General features: G+C 37.6%; 1 protein-coding gene across 2 annotated transcripts in view; it reads right to left on the reverse strand.

Annotated features, from left to right (window-relative positions):
• LOC129775166 (uncharacterized) overlaps positions 1-25,218 on the reverse strand; it is a 366,981-nt gene that overhangs the window by 93,169 nt on the left and 248,594 nt on the right. For both annotated transcript variants that reach the window (XM_055779542.1, XM_055779543.1), the window contains one exon: positions 9,252-9,400. In XM_055779542.1, the coding sequence (XP_055635517.1) occupies positions 9,252-9,400 (149 nt within the window). The remainder of the gene's footprint in view (positions 1-9,251; positions 9,401-25,218) is intronic.

Below are 25,218 nucleotides of genomic sequence, written 5' to 3' on the forward strand. Positions count from 1 at the left end.
TCGAAGGAGATGAGCTTTCCGTTCCCCTTTCTGGCGATTAGTTCTGCTATTCTATCCTTCAGTCCGAGAGTGGCTTGGAAAATGTTACGGCCGGGATTGCAGCACTTTTGCGCTTCGCTCGGTAGTCGGTTGTTTCGTAGCACGTATTCCAAACGGGCTCTCATAATTCTGCTGAGGATTTTAAAGTCCATATTAAGGAGCGTGATCGGCCGAAAAGCTCGAGCGGTGTCGCCGTTGATTTTCTTCTTCACTAGTACTATAGTGCCCCTTGCGAATTCGGGATAGAAACTACGATGATGCACAGGTTTCACAATATCCGCTACGGATCCAGTTTGTTCGAATTTACGCACTACATTAGCGATTGTGTGCTCTGTAGGCCGTCCATGACGACCAAAATCCGTCCGTAATGCTCGAAAAACATTTGCCGGTTTTTCATCATTTTTATAGTATAATTTAACAAAATTAACACGTTGTGCGATGCTAAAACGATCCATATTGTAAAATGGCAGACATTCAACTAACGATATGACGCTTAGGTTGACAGCTATGTCAAACGGTTGTCAGCGCAGGGCTGTATACTTTCGGATGCCCGAAATGGAAAACCCTGTACATTTGCAAAAGCAACCAGATATTATGGAGAAATAGGCAGGCAGTTTTTGAAACGAAATCCGAACCCGCTGTCATTCATGAATTTTAGACATGAAAAAATAGAAAAAAAATATATAGGAGGTTGTGTCCAAGATACGACCACATTATTGACGTAGAACTACGCTGTTATTTTATATAAGTCGCTTGTTTATAACTTCGGATACTTTTCTATAATGCTGTGAAATTTTAGAAACAACGGCTTAGTAGAATAATCCCTGAAATGGTTTTTTCATTGTAGAATTAGTTGACGATAATTGATTGATGATTCATTCTTGCCCTGACAGAACAATACACTAGCTGATCGTATGTCGCAATTTGTTTTATGTCAATGCATTGAAAATTTACCTAGAACGGTATTCCGGTGGCCTTTTTCGCAATTGATATAGACTCGGCTACAGTCGATTATATACAAGTTACACCAGTACTTTTATTCCACATCTCCTAACTACATCAATATATCTTTGGCACTGCATGGAAACAACAACAATGACAACACTTGCAAGTATCAAATATCATGCTACATGCTATTTAGTATTTCCTCAGTGGAGTCGCACCTCTAGGCATCGTTCGTACAACGAAAACAAGCACAAAACAAGCGTTCGCCATAGCATGCATACAGAGCCATACATTGGTGGCTTGAAGCTACTAGCAATATAAACTGTTTTCATCATTTTGGGCTTTTCTCAAAAGCTATTAATATTACTTAATATTACTGGCCTCGAAAAAAGTTGCATTACTTTCTCATGCTCGAGATAAGCGCAGCTGTCACCATTAGTAGAGAAAGTTTTACTACTGGCAAGCAAAACCTAATCACATACAAAATTCCAGAACGACATTTACTTTCATGGTGACTAAACAAGCGAAATCAACTCTTTTTGTTAATATCAACAACCTCGAAAACAGTAGCATTGCTTCATTATGATCAAAATTAGCGCAAATGTAATCCTAGTTGGAGACAGTTTTGCGACTGGCACGAGAACCCAAATAACTTATAACATCCCAGTACGACATTCAAGATGCTTGGTATTCCTCAAATAATTTTTTGGCGCACAACCTTAACGCCTGCTTCGCCACAACGTCAGTTTAATGCATTGATGCAATGTCGAAGGCACCTTATGATGACGGAAAACAAACAATGTTAACTGCTTGGAAAAAGTCTGAATATTTGCCTCGGCAGAGATTCATTACTAATAACCTTGCGCAAATATTTCATTCCCGCTATCTGATTCCCGCTATCCCTCCTTGTTTATCATTACGGCTGCATAATTTACACCACCAATAATCACACCATTAAAAATTACGCGATTGTTGCATCGTGACAAGGCCAATGCACATGAGAGCAGATACAAATGGAATTTCAGCGTAGAGAAGACGCGGATATATTTCATTTCGTTTCCACCGTGAAGTGAATTCGAGAATCAGGCCCGCACTATTTTTACGTACGGGTTATAAAGCACGCATGTATGCACACAAATCTCCATATATCGATGGCTTGAAGCAACTAAATATACACACACTTATCTTCGTTTTGTGCTCTTCTCAACAGAAGCCTTTTCTGATATCATCATTGGTGGAGAGAGTTTTGCTCCCGTCATGCAAAACCAAATCACAAGCAAAATTTCAGAATATTTATTTTCTTGGTGTGCCGACGATAGCCTAACTTGATGGTTCCCCACACAATTGTGTAGCTCAGAACCTTAATGCAATGGCGTCAGTTTTTTATGGAATGATTGCAATGCCAGAAACATCAGAGAATAATTTGATGGCGTCAACAGCTCAATCCGAAACGAAGACATGTGATGACGCAAAGCAAAAAAGAACAATCGATGTTCATTGGTTGGAATACAGAACGAGACTGGAAGTTTGCTTCAGCGAGATCCACTGTTTATACTCTAGGCAAGTATTCCCCTTCATTCTTTTTTCTTTTCCTTTGTTCAAGGAGACTTTAAATCTTACGATTTCCCCTTCTTCTTCTTCTTTTTCGCTTTAAGAGGGCTTAAACTTTTCAGTTCATTCGCCTCTACTGGATTTCCCCTTCGTTGTTCGTCGATAAGTTACTCGTTATTGACTGTTCTGTTCGGGAAAGCACACAAATCAGCAGAACAAATGTATGGGAAAATAGAAACGCTTACAGTTTTCATGAATTTTAACCATTTACAAACCAGGGGATTCTAATGTATAGCACATTAAACAAATCTTAGGAAATTTTCGATTCGTTTGATATGTAAATCGCCACAATCCGTTCGCGACAAAAATAGTTATTAACGTTAACTTTATTTCATAAAAACGTGACCTGTTTTCTAATTTGGCACCTTTAATGAAAGACGTAGTTCTACGTAAAAATCGAGGGGTTGTATTCGAGTCTCGATCGCTTAGGACGTAGGACCACGCAATCTTTTTTTTAATTTGTTGGTTTATCATTTCGGATAAACAAATAATTGCAAATACGTCGAAATTTTATAAATAATTCTTTAGTATTAAGTTCTGGGGACCCTGAAAAGGTTTAATGGTTTGTGTGATTTTGTAGAATCATTTCGAGAAGCAACGATTCTTTCTTGCCTTTGCGAGAAAAATACACTAATTAGTCATATGTCGCATTTTGTTTCTTTATATCAATGCACCCATTGCACTGAGTATTTAACCAGAGGCATCTTCCATGCATCGCCATTCAACAAGCATCAAATACGCGTCTAACAGATGCACACAGTTGCAGCGATAAAAATGAAACATCGCGAGAATGACCGTTTATGAAAAATCGTTTCTCGACTCTCGGTCAAAACCGTTAACAAAGCTAGGAGCTTGTTGCATCAGAACAGAGCCGATGCGCACGAGAGCTAATACGAATGGCAACTAAAAGTATTGAAGAAAGAACAAGTTCTAAGTTTCGCGCAACGAAAACAAGCAACACACAAAAGCCAAACACTGATGGCTAGAAGCGACCTCGGATGATTGTGTTAATTGCAATGCTAGATGCACTTCAAGTGAAATGTTCGCTAGCGTTCACAGCTCGAGAGGAAACATTAAACACAAAACGAGCTATCTATATCTTTTCGCTATCCCCCTTCGTAGTTTCTGTTCTTCTTCTTCTTCTTTTCCTTTGTTTACGGAGACTTTAAATTCAACGATTCATTCGTATCCGTTTCTATTCTAGCGGCTGCATAAGTTGCCCGTTATTGACAGCTCTGTTTGGGAAAGTACTCAAATGGACAGAACAAATGTATGGAGAAAAATGAATGCTTACAATTTTCATCAATCCACGCTTAACTTTTCAATAGGACCTATCTGATTCTCTTCATCGACATTCTCTACCGTTAATAAATCAGCAGTAAAAGCGTTCCCTGATCTTTTCGACGACCAGAAGTATAGAAGGGAACCACGTTGATCAAACTATGGCGCAAAACTGGCGCAAAGTCTGTCTGCAAGTCCGTGGTAATTGAAAGAGAAAGTCCATGAAGAGAATCGATCAAAATGGATAGATCCTATTGAAAAGTTAAACGTGAATTCAAACCATATACAGACTATGGGATTGTAATGTATAGCATATAAAACAAATCTTAGAGAATTTCCGATTCGATTGGTGTGCAAATAGTTAAAATCCGCTCGCCGCAAAAATAGTTATTAACATTTACTTTATTTCATAAAAACGTTACCTGTTTTCTGATTTGGCACTCTAAATGTAAGACGTAGTCCTAAGTCAAAAATTACAAGTCCTTCTAGATGATTTTAGTGAAAGATTTTTGTTCGATTGTAAGGCCTATTTGAAGATCTCCAAAACATACCGAGTACTATCTTTCTCACCTCAGGTATCAATCTTTCCGTTCAAGTGTCCATCTTTCCCGACTCATGCTTATTTTTTCAAAGAGACCGGATACATTTATTTTGCAAAGTTTCTGTCTCAAAACAAAATTTTATTATAGTAATAGACTGAGACTATCAATTTGTGAAGAGGTAGCTGAACATTTTTTGTGAAATTCACAAAAAAAAAGTTTACTCAAAGCGTCCGTCTTTACCACCCTTCCTCTAAGTGTACATTCTGAAATGAGCAACAACTGAATTGTACCTCACAGAAGACACTATTTGGGCCTGTGCTCGGATGCACTGTTTGGAATTCACATATTGCATGATTCTTGATTAGATAACACTTGACATTTTCCAATCGTTCGATAGTTCGTTTGAAAAATATATTTTTCCATTGAAGGTGCTATAAAAGGAGGTGCTTAGAACTTTACACACTGCCAGAGGTATTCTGTGCCGTTCATGTCCATATGGCTACTTTCGAAACGCGCAAATCGCTCTCTCCTTTGTGTGTTTCATAGATCTTTTTCACCCTACAATTTCACAAACGAACGACGGCTAGCTGTACTTTTGTCTGCTAAAACATTTCTTGTCTGCAAACACCATTTTTCAAAAAAACTTGAATGATGAGAAAAAGTAGTGTGTGGCCAGTGGCATTTGTAGGCCACACACTATTGAACTGTTTTTTTTTTTCAAATTTGATTTGAATACATCTTTATATACAGCCATTCCATGCCAAGCCGATATAGTGGATCTCAGATTTTCGTTAAAAGTGGTAGTTTTGCATCTTACAGCAAAATATTAAACCCGTTTTTGACGTAGGACTACGTCTAAACGGAAGATATAGGGGGTGAAATGGAAATCTAGGCACTGAACAAGTAGGAAAAAATGCAAGATTTGGAACGCTTATAACTCGAGCATTTCTCAATAGATCGCAAAGGTTTTTGCATCAATTGATAGGAAATATATCTACGCATGTATCATAACGAATAACATTTCATTTTTCATGAGATAAATAATTGAATAATTGTGAAATATCAAGCATTGTCAAAATGCCCTATGTGTCCATTTTTGATTGGTCCATTTTGTGCTCCTCAAATCGTACCGACCAAAACGGGCAACCAGAGCAGCAGCGAAATAGAATGAAGCACGATTGGAAAGTAAAAAGAAAAAAATGAACGAAACATTGGTCGCAGTCTCACACATGCGTAATTCTCGAGACAGCCAGTCAGCTTAAAAATCCCCGCTCGGCTGCCGTAACGATCATTCTCATTCAAACCGTACACCACATCGGTTCGCATCACAACACATCAACAAACCAACCCAAGCAGCCTTGTCTGGACATGGTAAAGGAGGAAAAGTGAAGGGAAAGGCAAAATCCCGCTCGAACCATGTTGATCTGGAGTTCCCCGCAAGGGTAGCTAGGCCGAGCGCGTTAGTACCAGTGCACCAGTCCACCTAGTCGGCGTTATATAGTTTCGGCCGCCGAAGTGATCGAGTTAGCTGGCAAAGCTGCTCGCGACGATAAGAAAACCCGCATTCGGAACAGAACACATTCGGTTCGGTGGACATCAAGATAACAGGCAGCTGCAGCGAGTGGCGAGTGGCAAACGCAATCGCAAAATGGCATCAGGTAGCAGAAGAAAAAAGTTTGTTCTTTATACAAACTGCTTTGGTGGCAAATCCAGAACAAGGCGGCATCGAGAGCGTTCGAAATGTTTTTTTTTCAAAAGCACGAGTACTAAGTTTTCTAAATTGGAACCATTCCATAAAACATGGCGCTTTTCAGGGCCATTAAACCTTCCAAAAAAGAGTTTAGGAAATACAATTCAATGCTTTCTAATACAATATCCAAAATAATAATAAAACACAAATTGATTTTTTCATAATTTGTTTGCCAGGATGTGAATTTGGCAGTTGTTCTGAGCTTATTGATAGTTGGGGACTTTCCTGATTATTCAATTTTCACCAATTCTTAAATTGTTTCCAGATTGAAAGTACAGTAATTTACTATTAGTTCGACATTTAGCTAATTGGACGGACATGTGATGCGACTTATTTAGTTGGACATTTTTGTAAACATAGAGATCCAAATTATGACCCCACATTGAAAGTCGACACTGTACCACTGTCATCGCAAATGTTCAATTACAGGTTAAAATCGCCTCCAATGCGACACTGAGTGGTGCTTCGGCACGTCGCATTGAATGTAATTTACTGTACAACATGTCACAAAGCTGGATGGGAAGAAATTTTCTAACTGTGAAAGCTGTGGTGAGTGGCAACAAATCGCTAAACAGGAAGGTTTAGCCAAACAAGATGGGGATATCGGGTGATAACAAAACAATAAACTCTTTAGATTGAAGATAATTTTGTGATCCTGAAAAGGACCGTTTTTAGCCTGCATGTGAATCCAACGAGCGAACAAATCGTAATGAATGTATTTTTTTGCCATCGCTCCCTTTTAACGCTCATTCGTTCGTCTCGTTGGACTCGCCCCTCTGGCTGAGTCTGCCGATTTGTCTCTATCCTGTGAGTGTGTACCGCTAGAGTATAAAACACGCGGACCCCAAAAAAAATATCTTATTTTCTTTCAAACCGTAAACCCGTGTGGTTGTACGGCAGCTAAACAGGAAGATTTAACCGAACAAGATGGGAATATCGAGTGATAACAAAAACACAACACCAAAGGTTCTTTTCAGAACCATCAACATATTCATAAAGAGTAAACAGTAAACTAATCCATTTTTCAGGTAGATAGGTAGGTATTCACGTAGGAGAAGAAAATAAAACAATATATTTAAAATATATATTTAACAAAAGCTGTCCCCTTTGTATAGTCCTACGTCACTCCGGTTATGTCCCCGACATTACCCACCCGTCTTTTTTTCATTAGAGTGCCCATTTCCATTTTAAGGTGTTCCGAAAAATCATTTTCTTTCCAAAAATGACTCTTGATCGAGTAAAGCCTCCAATTCTTCACCTTCAAATTTTTTTGGCGGTCCGGAACGTTCTTCGTCTTCCAAGTCAAAAATACCCCTTTTAAACCGTGCAAACCACGTCTGACACGTTCGTTCAGTTGGAGCATGGTCACCATAAACATCCGCCAAAATTTGATGACTTTCCACAGTTTTTTTTCTTCATATTGAAATAATGAAGTAACACTCCCTGCGAAAACACCCTCGTTGGTACGAAATTCGATATATTCGAAGTGGCAAAAAACTATGTTGTTCACGCTCCAACTTTTTGACATATACTGAAAAAGACGCGCAATGACAATATCTTTCCAACGATATCTGGGAATTTGATTTACTGGAATAATAATCAAGTTACGCCATCTGTTGTAAAACCGAAGAAACTTACCGGTACACCTGATAGATTTATTGGACCATTGGTTAACTTTGAAAAATCATAGCTCAGAAATGAAAATGACACTTCTATGACTTTTGAATATGTTATATAGAAAAATCTCACTTTCCATGAAAATATAAAAAAAAAGCACCCTTGGTCCCGAGACCATATAAACAATGAAAAACGAATACAATCACTCATTACGAAAAATAAATCCATTTTCTTCGCTAGTATAACGTTTTTCCAAAGAAGACTAGCTAATTGGCTTCAATTTGATATATTGATCATCTGAATCGGTTGAGTCATTTAAGAGATATAAATTTTTGGAAAAATGGAATAAAATGATTGTTTGGACCACTAAAATGGCACCCTAATGGAAAACTAAAAAAAATACGGGTCTAATATTTTACGATAAGGAACAAAACTACAACTTTTCACGAAAAACTGAGAACCATTAATTCGGTTTTGCATGGAATGGGTGCCTATCTCTCTATCGCACGAGTCATTTTTTTAATTTTACTATTAAAAAAATGGAAATCATTTATTTTTTTAAACATTTTTTTTTGGTTTATCCGAGCCTCATACCAAAGGGAAATCTTTACTGATTGACAATATATTGGAATTGCTTTGTTCCGGATAATCAGAAATGCTGAAATCGCGTACATCAAGGCACATTTTTTTAGAACTCCCCACTTACCAGCTTGTATCATTTTAATTTGAATTTTTTCATTACTATTATTCTTGTATTCTTCATAGATTGTTGAATTGTAATTATGTAATGGATAGTTAAAAATCGTTTTAATTTTTTTTATTCAGAGCTCAAAAAAGTCCGAGATTTGTTTCTCTACACTAGAATACACCCATAAAGTAACTGAATAATCCTTTCGAATGATTAGCCCTTTGGCGTAAAATATCCGTTTTTCAAGTAATAAATCCGCGAAATTTACGAATGTTTTTCAAGAAAAGTTCTAAACCCACGCAGAACCAGTGACAGAGCCATGATTGCAGAGAACTGAATGCTATAATGTAGTTGGCCTCATGACTATTGGCCACAGATTCTTCCCTCGTCCATTCCCTGCAGTGGTCGCGAGGATGCAAGATACCACCGAAAACCAGCAAACAGCGATTACACTGCATAATTGAAATTGCCCCCCCCCTCTACTTGTGACTGTTGAAGCAGAGCGAAATAGGGAAATGGTTGGTTTTCAGTTCACCGTGACATCGCACTTTCGCACATTAGTAAAATCTCAACACTCTTCGCCCGCAACAATCGTGTGCGGCATCAGCAAAACACCAAGCGCAAGATTTATACACAGCATTAGTTTATCGTTTCCAGGAATCACCAGCGTCTGACAGACGTGGAATAATAAGGTTACCCGTAGCTAATTGAATGTGGACGGAAAATTTCACCTTTTCCACAGTGCGGATGAAGCCTACTTATTACGGTGGGTGCTTACCTTTCCACCGATTTGTTATAATTGGACGGAATTAAGTGCTTATCGTCGATCTCCACAATCAGCACGTCGCCAGATTGGATGTCGGCCGTGCCTTCCCATGAGATTGTGGTCGGGATGCAACTGGAGCCGGCGGAGCAGTCTTCCGGGGTCTGAAAGGTGATGAGAAGAATGCATAGAAAAATAAGGATTAGTACATAAATTTCGGACAAATGCGAACCGCACTTTATCTATCATAAGACTGGACAGAGCGGCTTCCAGCATTGGCAGCTCAATTTAGTTAGGAATTGAATTCGTTTCAAACAAATTTTTCAAGTCAAATCTTGACTTCTTGAGTAAATAAACGATTCCGAATCGAGTTTCTCCGCCGCATAACAAATGATCCCCGGGTAGGGTATGAATATCAGTGTTATTGCCCTAACCGGATTTTATCGCTTCACACAAAATGAAGAAGTACACATTATCTGGAAATGAATTGGAAACCAATACAGCGACTATACGCTTTCCCGAAGCGCTCGAGTGGCACGAGTTTCTTAGCAGCAATCAAGTTTAATGAATCTTTCCTTCTCCATGAATCATTGGTTTCGTTTCCGCTTGGCCGAATCCATCGCAAATTGGGGAAACCGGGACGAGATGCTGGGAATCGAAAACAGACCATCGTAGAAAGGGTCAGCACAGAGTAGGTTCAGGTTCTCGGTAGGTACAATAACGATAAAATCGCCTCGAAGTTTCGGCTTATACCTTCGCCTGCAGCGTCGTGCCGTTTGATTTTTACTCCGGGTTACCCGGTTAACGATTATATTCATGATGGAGCGAAAGTTGTGTAATAGATACATGATTGTCAATTACGAACCGAAATGTCTAACAGGAAAATAAATTTATTCACGAGCACCGACGTAAACTGAATACGTAAACGAAACCTTTCTATGCAGCTTGTATTGTAAATTTATTTTGATGATAGAAGTAGTTTATAATAAAAGCGATGTCCTTCTTACGTTTTATGTTTTTATGTTTTGATCAAAACTATTTCGTGAATCTGCAAGAAACCATGCCAAAGAAAATAGCAGTGCCCGCATTCGTTCGGTTCGTCTAGTTTGTACCATTTTGGCCGAGAAAAACAAACAGAGAAAGCAGAGAAGTCAAACATGAAACCAGAGCAAATGAAATATTCATGATTGTCCAATATTGGATCGATTGGAGCAAAAGTGCAATGGTGCTTCTATGAGCACTAGTTCGTAGAATTGAATTTAGTTCAAATTCATTATACTTTAAAAACTTCGCCGCCATAATACCTAACATAACTGTTGGGAATTTCAGGCTCGAATTCAATTAACAATAGTGGCATACATACATCTTTGAAACGCCTTTCAAACAATGTGTTTATTTTTAATACAATTAAAATTACCAACGTTGACAAAGATAAATTTCACTGGTTTTGATGCGAATTCGTTTAAACGCAAAATCATATTTCAATGTTGATACACAATTATTTGTTGTTCTCGTGAGAATAATACACGAAATGTATGGCCTCATTGTCGGTATTTATCACTTCTTCTAGAGATCCACTGCCTTCACAAGCGATTTTATATTTGTTCAGTGACCACCCTAATATATCTTTGTCAACGTTACTCTTAGATATTTTATTTTCCAAATAAAAGAATTATTAACGCTCAAAGTAGGAATCGATACATTCGATACTGCTAGATATGGGGAATTATTCTCTATTCATAGGATATATATCGTTTTCTCCGCTATCGAATCCATAGCCAATGACACCATTTGTAAATCTATAACGAATTATTATCGATATTTCGTTTCTCGCTGAAGCCTCCGTTCAGTCCGACGGCAGGAAATAAATGGGATTAGGAAAGAAGGACGCACTGCTTTGATGAGCGAGCGAGAACATCCTACACCTGCTTCACAATCGCAGCTAAATGACGAATTCCATGAGGTAATACTCCAGAGAACCAAATTTACAATCTAGTTTTAGGAGAGAATTGAAAACTTTATATGAATAAGCACTAGTTATATCATAAATTCTTTCAAACTATTTCATTTGATTTTTATGCACCAAACTTCGACAGAGGCGAGTTTATAAAACTATATAATTATATTTAAAATATTTTAGTATTTCACTATTTTTATGTTTCTTGGGATATCTCTGCAATTGCTCAACCAAACTTAAATGTCTATATACCATTGGATGGATAATTAAATACTTGTTTGAAGAGCCGTGGGTAGACCTAGGTTTCATTTTGTAATTTCTGAGAAACAAGGAAAATAGAGCACTTTTTTAGTTTATCAGATGAACATAAGTTCAAACATTTTTACAGTTGGGTTTCTCTAAGCGAACAATGAGGGTCAACAACCCACACAATTTGGTTAAGATCGGTCCACAAATAGAGGAGAAACAACTGCCTCCAGAAGTTGTTTTCAAGTCACGCAAAGTATAAGATCCATTTCAGTGTGATGTGACAACATTTTGACACTCTATAAACACTTTTTTACGTTTTCATGTATGAATCACACAAAATTAAACAGTGTTATAGTAGAAATGAGAAACTTTCTTACAACAATAATCAGGTAGAGAACATTCTATAGTTAAATTGGCTTGTTGTCAGTCAAATACTTTTGGGATGTCGCACCACCCGACTTTTTGCTGTTTCCGACTATTGAACATTAATGTTGTGTTTTCAGTCCCGTTTGAAAACATACAAATGAACTTTCCCATTGATGCCATTGAGCCATTGATGGCAAGCGCCAGAGAGAACGTGGAAACAATCACGGTGTAAAAACTGGGGGTCCGTTTAGAACAACCCCGACTCTTCCCAAATAGCGGCATGCATGAGTCACCATTGCATCACGAAAAAATTACGGTTTTGTGCGGTTTTTGGTCTGGCGGCGTCATTGGGCCGTACTTCTTGCGTGATGATCAAGACCGGCCCGTTACTATGAATGGGAATCGCTACCGCTCAATGATAACCGATTTTTTTTATACCCGAATTGAATGATATGGCCTTGGACAATATGTGGTTTCAACAGGACGACGCCTTAAGTCACACAGCGTATTTAACAATCGATTCCTCAAAAACCAAGTTTGGCATGTTATCTCACGAAATGGCCCAGTCAATTGGCCGCCTCGCTCGTGCGATTTGACGCCGTTAGACTATTTCCTGTGGGGCTACGCCAAGTATGCGTTCTATGCCAACAAGCCAACGAACAATCGAACGAACTTAGAATAAAGTATATTTTACGTCAAGTTCGTTCAAAAGAGTTGTGTGTTTATTTATTGATAATTAAATTAAATTATATAATTAATAATTAATTAAATATGATTAAAAATGATAATTTCAGCTGTCCAGTTTCTATAAGACCATTTCAAAATTCATAAGTATTATCAATGAAAAATTCAAAACGATCGGTTGATTTACATGTCAATTATTGGCCATTTTCAATTATTGCGATTTCGGCTAATAACCTGGAAAATTCGTGTTGGACTACTATTTACCAAATTCTGCTGAATGGATTTCTCGATATTGTTTCACGTTTCTGAAATTGCGACCTTGAGCTCTCCAATCATGGTGTACCGTTTTCCCTCAGTGTAGATTCTGCGTACAAATATCCCCCTTTGATTTTTAAAAGGATTCAAGTCTGGAGAGCGAGCCGGCCAGTCCAAAAAAAATAAGTTTTTGGTCCTTAATCCATTGCTTAGTTTCCTTGCTGGTATGAATAGTAGCATTGTTTTGCAGGAATGTGATTTTTTTTTGTGACGAATATGTATGTAATCCTTGAATAATATGAAAGCTGTCTCGAGCTTTCCCGTTGCAATGAATCCCGACCAAACCACGCACGAGCCTTCACCAAAATTCCTGGTTCAAAAATACTGTTCCTTCTTCCGTAAATCACACCAGTACCCGTTCAAACCATCAGGACCATCCTAATTGAACTTTTTTTTTGTTAACAATGGCACAACAATGGTTTTGTTAACAGTGGCACAAAGCAGCAAGATCATCACTTGGTCTTATAGAAGTTGGACAGAGTGTAGGTACATCTTCGACTAGATCATAAATGTTACCACATGGAACACCCTCAATAGTCTCAACAGACCGACGCATCATCATTTTTTTTATAAATCGTTTATTTGTACAGGCTCAGTTACATAAGATTAAAGTAGCCAAATTCTATATCTAATTTTAGTTCTAAAGCATATTTACAATATTGCTTATTCTAGGATGGGGAACCAATTACTCGTGGACGACTCGAGGTATCATCAAAACAAATCTGTTGGTTTTTCTTGACCAACAGATTTCAAATCTGTTGGTTTTTCATGAGTTGGGTCCGAAATGATGTCTTTTTGTTAGGCGACAACTTTACCGGAGAGTACAAAAATAGAACAGTCCGTTACTCGATCTCGGGTCATCTTTGACATCATGAGTAGATCTTCCGGGTCACAACTCTTTACAGCAACTTCATAGTCCAGGGGACCATCACACAACATCTTCATACGGAATTTTGCGCAAAAACGTGATATCTTAGATAGATGGTTATTTCGTCAGATTTGTAGATTTATTGTTCATGATACAATAGAATACTTTGTAGATTGAATATTAAACGTACACAGATAAATTTCGATATAACATACATTTCTCTTCCAAAATTGTACGTTGTATCGAATTGTACGTTATATCGAAGCAAAATGAAGAACTCAGGAACATAGCTTATATTACTTTTTTGTGTTATTGTTTGGGTGAGATAAATAAATAATGATGAAAAAATTCAACTAAAAGATGAAGCCAACCTTTCTCCCGATGTTCCCCTTCATGCTGTTGATTCATTTAGAATCCGGAATCATAAAACTAGTTGTATTTCGCGATTGGTCAAAAGTACAGACCAGCAAGATGCCTTTGTTGAACCTGTGAGATTGACATGGAACTCTCAGTACCAATTGCGGAAAATATTTTATACGCATTGAACATGTGTACGTTATATCGAGGTGAAATGTACGTTATATCGAGTGACGTTATATTGAGGGTACGTTATAACGAGGGTACGTTATATCGAAGACACCCTGTATTACGAAGGAACGTTTGTTATCGTAATCCTAAACATGCCAACTAAAAGGGAGACCCCTGTCTGACAGGTCGAAAAATAATTAATTTTCGTGATTTATTTTTCGGCTGTGAGGAATAAAGTGAGGTGTTCTGGTATTTTGACGTAGGATTACGTCTTTCGGGAACATATTGGGGTACAAATTGTAAATCGAAAATCGAGCACATCGTGAAAATTGTCCAATTTCTAACGCTTATTGCTCTGTCATTTCATGATGGATTGATGAGATTTTTACGTCAATCGATTTCGGCACTCCATAACAATTTTTTATATTGAAGAAAGTAATATTTATCATGAAACTAACTATCGAACAATTGAAAAGTCTCAACCCCTATCCTAACGGAAATACCCACTTCTGATTGGTCGAAATCGACGACACATGCGGCGGGTTCCTAACAGAGACATCAAAACCAAGCTACCTGGGAGAAATCGGCATTGCAAATACATGAATGTAGGGGGAGCTTTTGTTCCTACCGAAATGTATTCCTTAACAGAGACATCAAAACCAAGCTGCCTGGGGGAAATCGATATTGCAAACACATGAAAGTATGGGGAGCTTTTGTTCCTACCGAAATGTATTCCCTAACAGAGACATCAAAACCAAGCTTCTTCTTCTTCTTCAATGGCACTAACGTTCCTAGAGGAACTTCGCCGTCTCAACGTAATATTACTTGCGTCATTTTTATTAGTACTTAGTTGAGATTTCTATGCCAAATAACACGCCTTGAATGCATTCTGAGTGGCAAGCTCTAGAATACGCGTGATCACAGTGCAAGTTGGAGGAAATTTCTTTGACGAAAAATTCCCCCGACCAGAACGGGAATCGAAACCGAACACCCGGCATGTTAGTTATGACGCTAACCACTCGGCCAAGGGAGCACAAAAAACCAAGCTGCCTGGGGGAAATCGACATTGCAAATACATGAAAGTAGGGGGAGCTTTTTCCCTCCGAAATATGTTCTTTAACAGAGATTTTAAATCAAGGTGCCTGGGGAAATCGACATTGCAAATATAAGCATGTCGGGGGCATTTTTATATTGCAAGTAAGGGGAGTGATACGATAAATTCTAGCAAATAAATGTTTAATTTGGAACTTGAATGTTGCTTGCTTCGTGAAATTTCATATTTCAATTTCAATCGTTCATTGTGAAAAATTTAGTACAAGTGTGAGTATAAAATTGTATACGGCAGTTGTGTTGAAAATGAGTTGATATATGAAACGATCTATTTCAATTTTCATAAATAATAACCATGATTTGTTCCCGCTCGAGAACGGGTCGTTAGGTTTAAGCTTGTTGTGTTCATTTTCACCCAAGAAAAGTTATTACGGCAGAAAAACTGGAAAAGTGAAGAATTATCAGAAAAAGTGATTTCCCATATGCTCTACATATAGTATTAGGTGTTGTTGTCCAATTAAAATTCGCATTGGGTTGAATAAATACTCAGAATGTAAAAAAATATAAAACAAAATTACCTTTTCCATTTCAAATAAGTTTTCTCTATATTAAAAATAATGATAATTGTGTTTGGTATTGGTAATTATCTTATATTAGGCTGTCAAAAAAGTCCTGCGGCTTTTTTTTCGAATTTTCAATTGTTCATAAAATTAGTTACAATCATCTGTTTTAAGTCAAATATGCGCCGTTTTGTTCGATGACTTGTTCCCAACGAGATGCCAACTTCATAATACCCCTGTTATAGAAGCTCGCTTCCTTATTGGCAAAAAACTCGGATAGCCAATTTTCACAGGCCTCTTTTGTGGCTATCTTCTGACTACCTAGCTTGTTCGCCATGGACAAAAAACAGGTGGTAGTTACTTGGTGCAAGGTCCGGACTATACGGCGGATGCAAAAGAACCTCCCATCCGAGCTCCCGGAGCTTCTGGCGCGTCACCAAAGAAGTATGTGGCCTGGCGTTGTCCTGATGGAAGACAATGCGGCCTCTGTTTATCAAAGATGGCCTCTTCTTCATGAGTGCTACCTTCAAGCGGTCCAGTTGTTGGCAGTACAGGTCCGAATTGAGCGTTTGGCCATAGGGAAGCAGCTCATAATAGATTATTCCTTGACAATCCCACCAAACACACAGCAGAACCTTCCTGGCCGTTAATGAGGGCTTCCACTTCGGTATCTTTTATCTGATACGCACCATCCAACGACTGTTTACCATCCTTCTGTCATCATCACTCAATAAATTTCATGAGTTGTTGAGTCTGATAGGTAGGAACAGGTGGAGTCGCCTCCCTGATGTCGGTGATTGGCACTAAAGTGGCGGAAATATGCCGACGTAAAATAAGCGAAGATAAAAAAAAAATCACTCGATAAACACTGGTGGAGTTAACAAACATTACCTAACAACCAAACAAAACGGCCCTTTTCATTATTAAAGAGTTTTACGATGTAATTCTTCAAACATATCCAAAATAAACAGATAACCTTACGGAATCCTACGTCAACTATGCGGTCGTGTCTCGAACACAACCCTACTGTGATTTTTTTTTTATAAATTGTTTCGAGAAAAACGCGTTTAAAAATTCAAAGATTTTAGAACATCCTTCATAAATAAATCTCATCACACTGTTTGGGGGTAACGGTTCACAGATATAGACCTAATTCGGATCCGACGAATCCTATGTTGAATCTACGCGAATCTTTCCCGTTGCGATAATGTTAAAATTATACTGACCCAGTTCCCACTTTCCGATCCGCTCCGATGTACTTGGAACAATGTGCTTCTAGAGCTACTTGAGTTCTGATTGATTCGATTATAATATTTTTTCATTTTCAAATGGAAAAAATGGGTGGGTTATATCTATGATATAACCGCAAGGTTGACGTGGGACCTTAGCTTAGCAATTATTTGTTTATATTGATTAAATTCTTGTTTAAATGAAACAATTTCCGAATTCAATTGAATTCAATATATTTGATTTGTGAGTAAAAAGTATGATCAAATGCCTTGGAAGGGCAATTCATGCATTGTGATAGATTATATTCTTCGTTACAAGTAAATTTAATGACAGTCCTTTTACGTTTGGTATGATGGCTAGGACAACATTTGTGAACGGAAGAATTATCGAACGATTATTTTATTTTGCGTTTCCCTCTGAAGTTTGCATCTCTCAAGTGTACGTACTTCTCGAAGCGAATTTGCTTGAAACTTAAATGTTCATCTAGCATCTAGCGTCTGCACGATTTTTCCAGGTTCCTAAGTTTAGAAGATCGTGTTAGAGAAACATATCCTAGTCTACACAATGGCAAGCGAGTACAAATATACTCGCAGTTTGCATTTATTTGCAAAGTCCTTTTCCCCAGAAACCTTGGTTCTGAAGTGTGTGTTGGCGAAACACATCTCAGCGGGAACAAAAATGCCCCCGACTTGCATGAGTTTGCAAGGCCAATTTCCTCACGCTATATGGATTTGAAGTCTGTGTTAGGGAAACACATTTCAGTCGGAACAAAATATCCCCAACCTGCATGAATTTTCAATGCTGATTTCCTCCAGGCACCTTGGAAGTCTCTGTTAGGGAACACATTTCGGTGGGAACAAATGCTCCCCCTATTTTCATGTGTTTGCAATGCCGATTTCTCCAACGCGGCATGGTTTTGAAGTCTGTGTTAGGGAACATTTTTTGGTGAGAACAAAAGTCCCCCTACTTTCATGTATTTGCAATGCCGATTTCCCCAAAGCTGCTTGGTTTTGATGGCTGTGTTGGGGAAACCGTAAATCGGGCCAATCAAAACGAGGCAGTTAGGTCGTTTAGATAACGCTTAACATTTTACAGTTATTCAATTGTTTATCTAATGAAAAACAACATTTTATTAACTGCGATAGAACCTCGGAAATATTCCCTATCAATTGATGCAAACATCCTTCCGATCAAGTAAGAAATGTTCGAGTTATAAGCATTCGAAATCTTTCATTTTTTCCTGCATGTTCTGCGTTTAGGTTTTCATTTTACCCCTCATATATTCCGGTTAGAAGTAGTCCCAGGTCAATACATCATGATTTTGTATTATTAAAATAGATATTTCGAACATTTACATGTACAGCCTATCCGCCATGTACGGTACCATTAATGGCAGTACGCGCCAACCCCCCCCCCCCCCCCCCCGCGTTCGTGAAAATATTCCCAAAATGAAGTATTTATGGGGTCAATTTAAATATTGTTACAACACTATCCCAGCGAGAAACGAATGCATTCAATTTCTGCATCGATAAACAGCATCAATTCGAAACCGAAACGACGTTTTCCCAGTGCTATGGTTTCGTACTTTGTCACTTCTGGACTTCTGCATCTGGGGAGCAGCGCTGAATCCATAGACAGGCTAATCCCACGCAACAATCCGCACGCCGAATAACAGTATCGGGATAATGAAAAGTAATCAAATCTACAATTTTAAGCGATGAGATTCCAGTTCTCGTCTTGTGCCCGGACGAAACGATAGATGCAGAAGTGAGTATGCGAAGTTGACACATTTCGGACACACACACACACCCACCCTTTCGACCCTCAGTGAGGAAAGATGTGCACTCTCCGGCACCAATTGGCATGTCGTTGTTGTCCGGTTCACTAGAAGGAGTTTTCCCTTCTTCCATCAGCATGTGGAAAACCGAAGCAATAAATTCTTCATGGCTTCAGCAGGACACTATATTTGAACGGGTTCTTCCATTCGAAATATGGGAAAAGTGTTGCGGTTAGCAGTGATGGAAAGGGGGAAATAAGAAAACGAGAGGTCAAAACTAGTGGATATTCGTTTAATTTGGTATTCATCCCATGCCGGGTAAGTCAAACGTAGAATATATGTATGAATGGAATACTCTTAGTGTAGGCAACGATTATTCGAGCACTGGTACGAATTTTCGTTCTTCTATATTTCACCAAGAGCCGGTGTCAGTGAATTGTAGTTCATATTCACATTTTTGGTGATGTTCCAGGAACGCACAATCAGTTTGTATTTGCTGTTTGTGTTGATACATACTATTGACAATAGTATAACATATGATACATTGTCAACATCAATTACTTGTGGGATATTGTAGAATAATGATCTGGTTAACTGGCGATTCGTACTTATGCTGTAATAATTTCCGAATATTCACAGAGTATTCTGCACTGACAAACAGCCTTAACTTAATTTTTTGCTGAATCGATTTCACGAGCAACAATGGAAAACGTAGAAGAAACTCATCAAATCATAAAAGATTGAATAGCTACCTTCAGCACCAGAACAAAATGAAAACTTGTAGAACGAGTAGCCTACTCTCAGATAACTACCAACTTCTACACTTCAGCTGAATGAACACTCATTTTACACTTCAACTATGTGACATAGACCGAAGAATGTTCCCCGATACAAAAAACACCACAACCCCTCCCATCTCCGACCAACGACCAATCGCATGCTGGAGAGTGCATTTCTGTTGCACCTTCCACCAGATCATACGCATGCATCAATGAGGTCATCGTCATCGCACTCGATAGAGAGGCATTCTTGTGGAAATCGCTACTTCTGACGATACGAGAATAATCTTTCGGGGTCCTCTTTTTCCTCCCTTTACTGCAGCAATGTTGCATGGTCTCATTTCCGTTTCCAGAATGGCTCGGGATGGCTGGAAATACTTACACCACTGGACCGACACTTCAGGATGTGGCCAATGACTTGCCCTCGGGCGATAAAAATTTGTATGTGGCGGCAGATTCACTGTGATGGGCTTCCGCGATATAATGGGGACTTGCAACAAAATGGGTGCACATGATGAACACAAGATGCAAGTGATGATCCATTTCACGATAAACTATTTGTATAAGAAATGCCTTGATCTTGGAATGAAATCATTCTAGTTCTTGGTGCACATGGTGAAGTTCAAATATTTTCAGCCTTATGGGGCGAACCTACGTTCATCTCTGTCGGGTTTTCAAATTACCATCGACACAAGTTGAACTAAAATGTTTTCTAACTGATCGATCAAAATGTGTGCTCGTACGAATATTGAAATCGACGTGATTGATGCAAAATAATGCTAATTTGCTACACTCGGAATCATGTTCATCAGCTGCAGTAGCATTAGCTTGAATTGATTGTATAAACATCAATTGGTTTTGTTGCCGCCAAACCGATTCAGCGCACATAAACGCATTAGTATTAGCGTTGTTTTCATAATGAATGTGAATTGGGGACAAGTGAATAATGTGAAGCCCTCCGGTGAATTTAGAATCAGATCGTATTGAGCACATTAGTATTGTACTTTTGATTTATACAACATGTTTGATGTATCAAAATTTCGTGAATGCTGGAATACTTACTCCATTCATTCTAGATCGAACGCATTTATTCTCTTTTCAACCAAGTGTATGGATGTGAAAGTTTTGTTATAGTTTTTGTGTCCGATTTTTTTTTGATTTTCTTCAAGTTTTTTAGCTCATTTTTCGGAAATTTTTAATACAAAAACCTACAAAAGTTTGACCAAAGAGGAAGGAAACTAATCAAAAATATCGAACAATAATATTTGAAAAAAAATATTTCTAAAATTGAAATTGATATAGTAAACAGACCAGAGACGTGTTATTTCGTTTTTTAGTTATGATTCTTCAAAGTTAACCAATGATAAAAAAAAATAATTTTCCCCCATTATTACGTACTAGCTGACCCGGCAAACTTCGTCCCGCCCAAAATTTGTTTTTTTGTTATCAATACCTTCAAACATTCAAGTTTTCCTACCGTGAGCATGTTCATGGGCCCAATCGCAGAACTGTACATTGATTGATCTTCTAATCGACCCCGTTGAATTTTGTATGGCAGTTCGCCCTTAGAGAGGGGGTGGAGTGTCTAACCATCGTAAAAATATTTATTACACCCTAAAACCTCCACATGCAAAATTTGGTTCCATTTGCTTGATTAATTCTCTAGTAATACAGAAATTTCAGTTTCATCTATATGGCAGATCCCCCTTAAAGAGAGGGGTGGAGTGTCTAACCACCGTAAAAACATTTATTACACCCTGAAACCTCCACATGCAAAATTCGGTTCAATTTACTTGATTAATTCTCGAGTAATGCAGAAATTTAGGTTTCATTTGTATGGAAGCTCCCCCTCAGAGAGAGGGGAGGAGTGTCTATTCACCATGGAAACGTTTAGTGTCCCCTAAAACATTCGCATGACAAGTTTGGCTCCATTTGCTTGATTAGTTTTCGAATATCGCAGAAATTTGTCTTTCATTTGTATGGCAGAATCATTTGTTGCACCCTAAAACTTCCACATGCCAAATTTGGTTCCATTTGCTGGATTAACTCTCGAGTAATGCAGAAATTTGGGTTTCATTTGTATGGCAGACCCCCCTTAGAGAGGGGAAGGAATATCTAACCGTTAAACATGTATTGCACCCTAAAACCTCTGCATGCCAAATTTGGTTCCATTTGCTTGATTAATTCTCGAGTAATGCAGAAATGTGTGTTTCATTTGTATGGCAGCCCACCCTAAGAGAGGGGGGAGGAGAGTCTAACCACCATAGAAACATTTATTGCACCCAGAAACCTCCACATGCCAAATTTCGTTTCATTTGCTTGATTAATTCTCGAGTAATGCAGAAATGTATGTTTCATTTGTATTGCAGGGGGGGGGGGGTGTGGAGTAGCTAACCACTATAGAATCATTTATTGCATCCTAAAACCTCCAAGTGCCAAATTTTGTTTCATTTACTTGATTAAATCTCGAGAATTGTAGAAATTTGTGTTTTATTTGTATGGTAGCCCCTCCTTAGAGTAGGGGGAGGGGTCTCAAACTATCATGAAAGTCTCAAAAACCCCTACATACCAATAATCATACAGACAGAATTATATATATATATATGTATATATATATATATATATATAAATATATATATATATATATATATATATATATATATATATATATATATATATATATATATATATATATATATATATATATATATATATATATATATATATATATATATATATATATATATATATATATATATATATATATATATATATATATATATATATATATATATATATAGATCAAAAAAGTATATCATTACTAGCTGACCAGGCAAACGTTGTTCTGCCAAATAATTTATTTCTAGTGAATATTTTGGGTGTTGAATAAAACACACTAATGTATTGTAAGTGTGTTTGAATATTTTAACGATCCTTAAAATAAATCGAATGTGACCGATAAAAAAAAATGAATTAAATGATTTGAACGAAAGGTTATATGATGTTTATTGGTGTATTTCATTAACGTAACTGACATGTTTGATCTCTTAAAAGTTAAACGTCAACTGAAAAAAGTAACATAAGTTTGTCCTAAAGTAGAAAAAATGAAATATAGAAAATCAATATTTATTGCTGTCTCCTTGTTAGAAAATACGTGCATGTGATTTTCAACATGGCCTTGGTCTCGTTCATAAATTGGAAAACAGCGATACGCCAGCTAACTTCAATGGAGCTGATTAATCGGCATGTTTGGAATCGCGTTATTTTATCGTTGTCATTCAATCGAGGAGTATTCACATCGGTAATCTAAGTTTGAAACACATTGCTTCCTTTATTCATGGATGTTTTTATTACTCTTCACCGATTTGCAGAACTCAATATTCATATATGCATATGAGTGATCGGATTTTACAATTCGATCGAAATCGACTTTTACACTCTTAAATTCGTTCGCCTTGTCGCGAAACAATGGTCAAAATAAGTCATCCGTATTTGTGGTTCAATTTACTCTCTATCTGATCGGTATAATTCCGGAAATAATTCTAAATTGTTGAAATTTGAATGAAAATTATTATTCGATTTCGTTTGGATGCTAAATTTGTTTTGAATGTGTTTGAATGCTAAATTTTGCGTGTTTATTCCACCCGAAAAACCATTACTATTTTTGCTTGATAGAAATGGAACATGGAGACCAATGTTGCTTACGTCGAATTGCGTGGCAAGGTTGTCACATTTGCTCAACTCGATTGGACTTAAGCTTGAACAGAATACAAAATTGCGCTTTTCCATTCAACAGAATACAACCAACAATATGTGGGGACGAATACGATCGAACTTCATTTTGTGTTTGAACATACGCGCAATGTCATGACAATGCATTGCGCTTTGGCCTGGCTATAACTAAAGCTGTGTCGGCGTTGCTCATGATAGTGTCTCGCATTCCTAGCACCGCTTTTGTTGATTGTGTAGTAAAACTTGCAGTCGTTCAATCTCTACCTTCGCGTATATGCCGACCATAAATTGTTGGCACAGCTTACGATATCTTGAATTGGCGTTTCTTGACCATGTCAAATCACCATATGATAAACATAAAAATCCCTCGACATGCGACGGAACAAACAGAGGGCGCTGTTTGTTTCGTCGCATGTTCATAAATATTAAATCAAAATGAGAAATGATGTTCATAATGAATTAAGTATCTGTGACGGGGTCTCGTTGGTCTAATGTTTATGCAAGAGATTTTTCGTTAAAGAAACCCTTCTGACTTGCACTGTAGTCACGCGTATTCTTGAGCTTGCCACTCCAGAATACATTCAAGGCGTATTGTCCGTCATAGAAATCTCAACTATTTACTAATAAAAATGACGCAAGTAGTTCTACGTTGAGAAGGCAAACCTTGGGAACGTTAGTGCCATAGAAGAAGAACATAGCGAGGGTCGAATGAACGGTGTGTGTCAACGATGAATTCCAGATTATTGTTTTTTCTTCGCATTAAATTTCTCGTGTTACCGTGCTATCATGATTCCAGCAGCGCTTGTGCTTTGGATCTACACACGTGCTCTCCAGCTGATGTTTTATCAGGGTTGATGGCAATAGCATGATTGTCATTTTGTAATCCGAGCAAATGCGATTTGAAGAATTTCGATAACTCATTGTGCTCATTCAAAAAGGCTTCCAGCTCGTCGGAGATGCTCCCTGCTTTAGACGAATTGATGTTACTTGTGTATTTGTGGATGTTCAATGAAGCGGGCGTTACGCCATCAGTCATTGAACAACTTAAATAAATTCGTTCTGTTGAAAAAACGAAGAACGGTGAAATTATTAGAATATTTTTGACACAAAAATAATAAAATCGCAATTAAAAAAGGGAATTGGGGTCAAAATTTAAGGTTATATGTATGGTATGAAGTCAAATTAAAAAAAAAAAAATCCAGATCTTTTTTTCTGCATGGAGCCACCCTATTCGGTATTAAATGTATGGTTATCGGTATCCTACCGGTGTCATATATAGTTTACAACCTATTCTCATACCTACCAAGTATTTAGAGTATAATTTCATCAAAATCGGTCGAGCCGTTTCGGAGGTGTTCGGTAACAAACACCGTGACACGAGATTATATACATATATATATATATATATATATATATATATATATATATATATATATATATATATATATATATATATATATATATATATATATATATATATAAAATTACGCTCCGGTGGCGTTCATACGTAAATACCGCTAATCTCAAATACGCATTTTCGTAGCACTAAAAATAATAAAACACTGCAAACCGCAGGGCAACTACAATACAAAAGACAACTGAGTACTCTTTTTTTTTATCTCATTTATTTATTAGGCTCATTAGCATTTTAGCTGTAACAGAGCCGGGTTTTAATCGTGTACATGTACATATGTTTATGTTTCTATAAATTGTAAATTACACAGTAGTTAGTAGTAGCCATTTTAGGCGTTAAGTATTCTGTTCCATTACATTATGGTAAATCACACAGTAGTAGCCATTTAGGCGTAAGGGTATTCTTTCTGTTCTTCCATTGTTCAGCAAACCGGACAGCGAAGACAGTTGATATTGATCATTGTTGAGTTATTT

The sequence above is a fragment of the Toxorhynchites rutilus genome, chromosome 3 (assembly GCF_029784135.1).
Source record: "Toxorhynchites rutilus septentrionalis strain SRP chromosome 3, ASM2978413v1, whole genome shotgun sequence".
Classification (NCBI taxonomy): domain Eukaryota; kingdom Metazoa; phylum Arthropoda; class Insecta; order Diptera; family Culicidae; genus Toxorhynchites; species Toxorhynchites rutilus.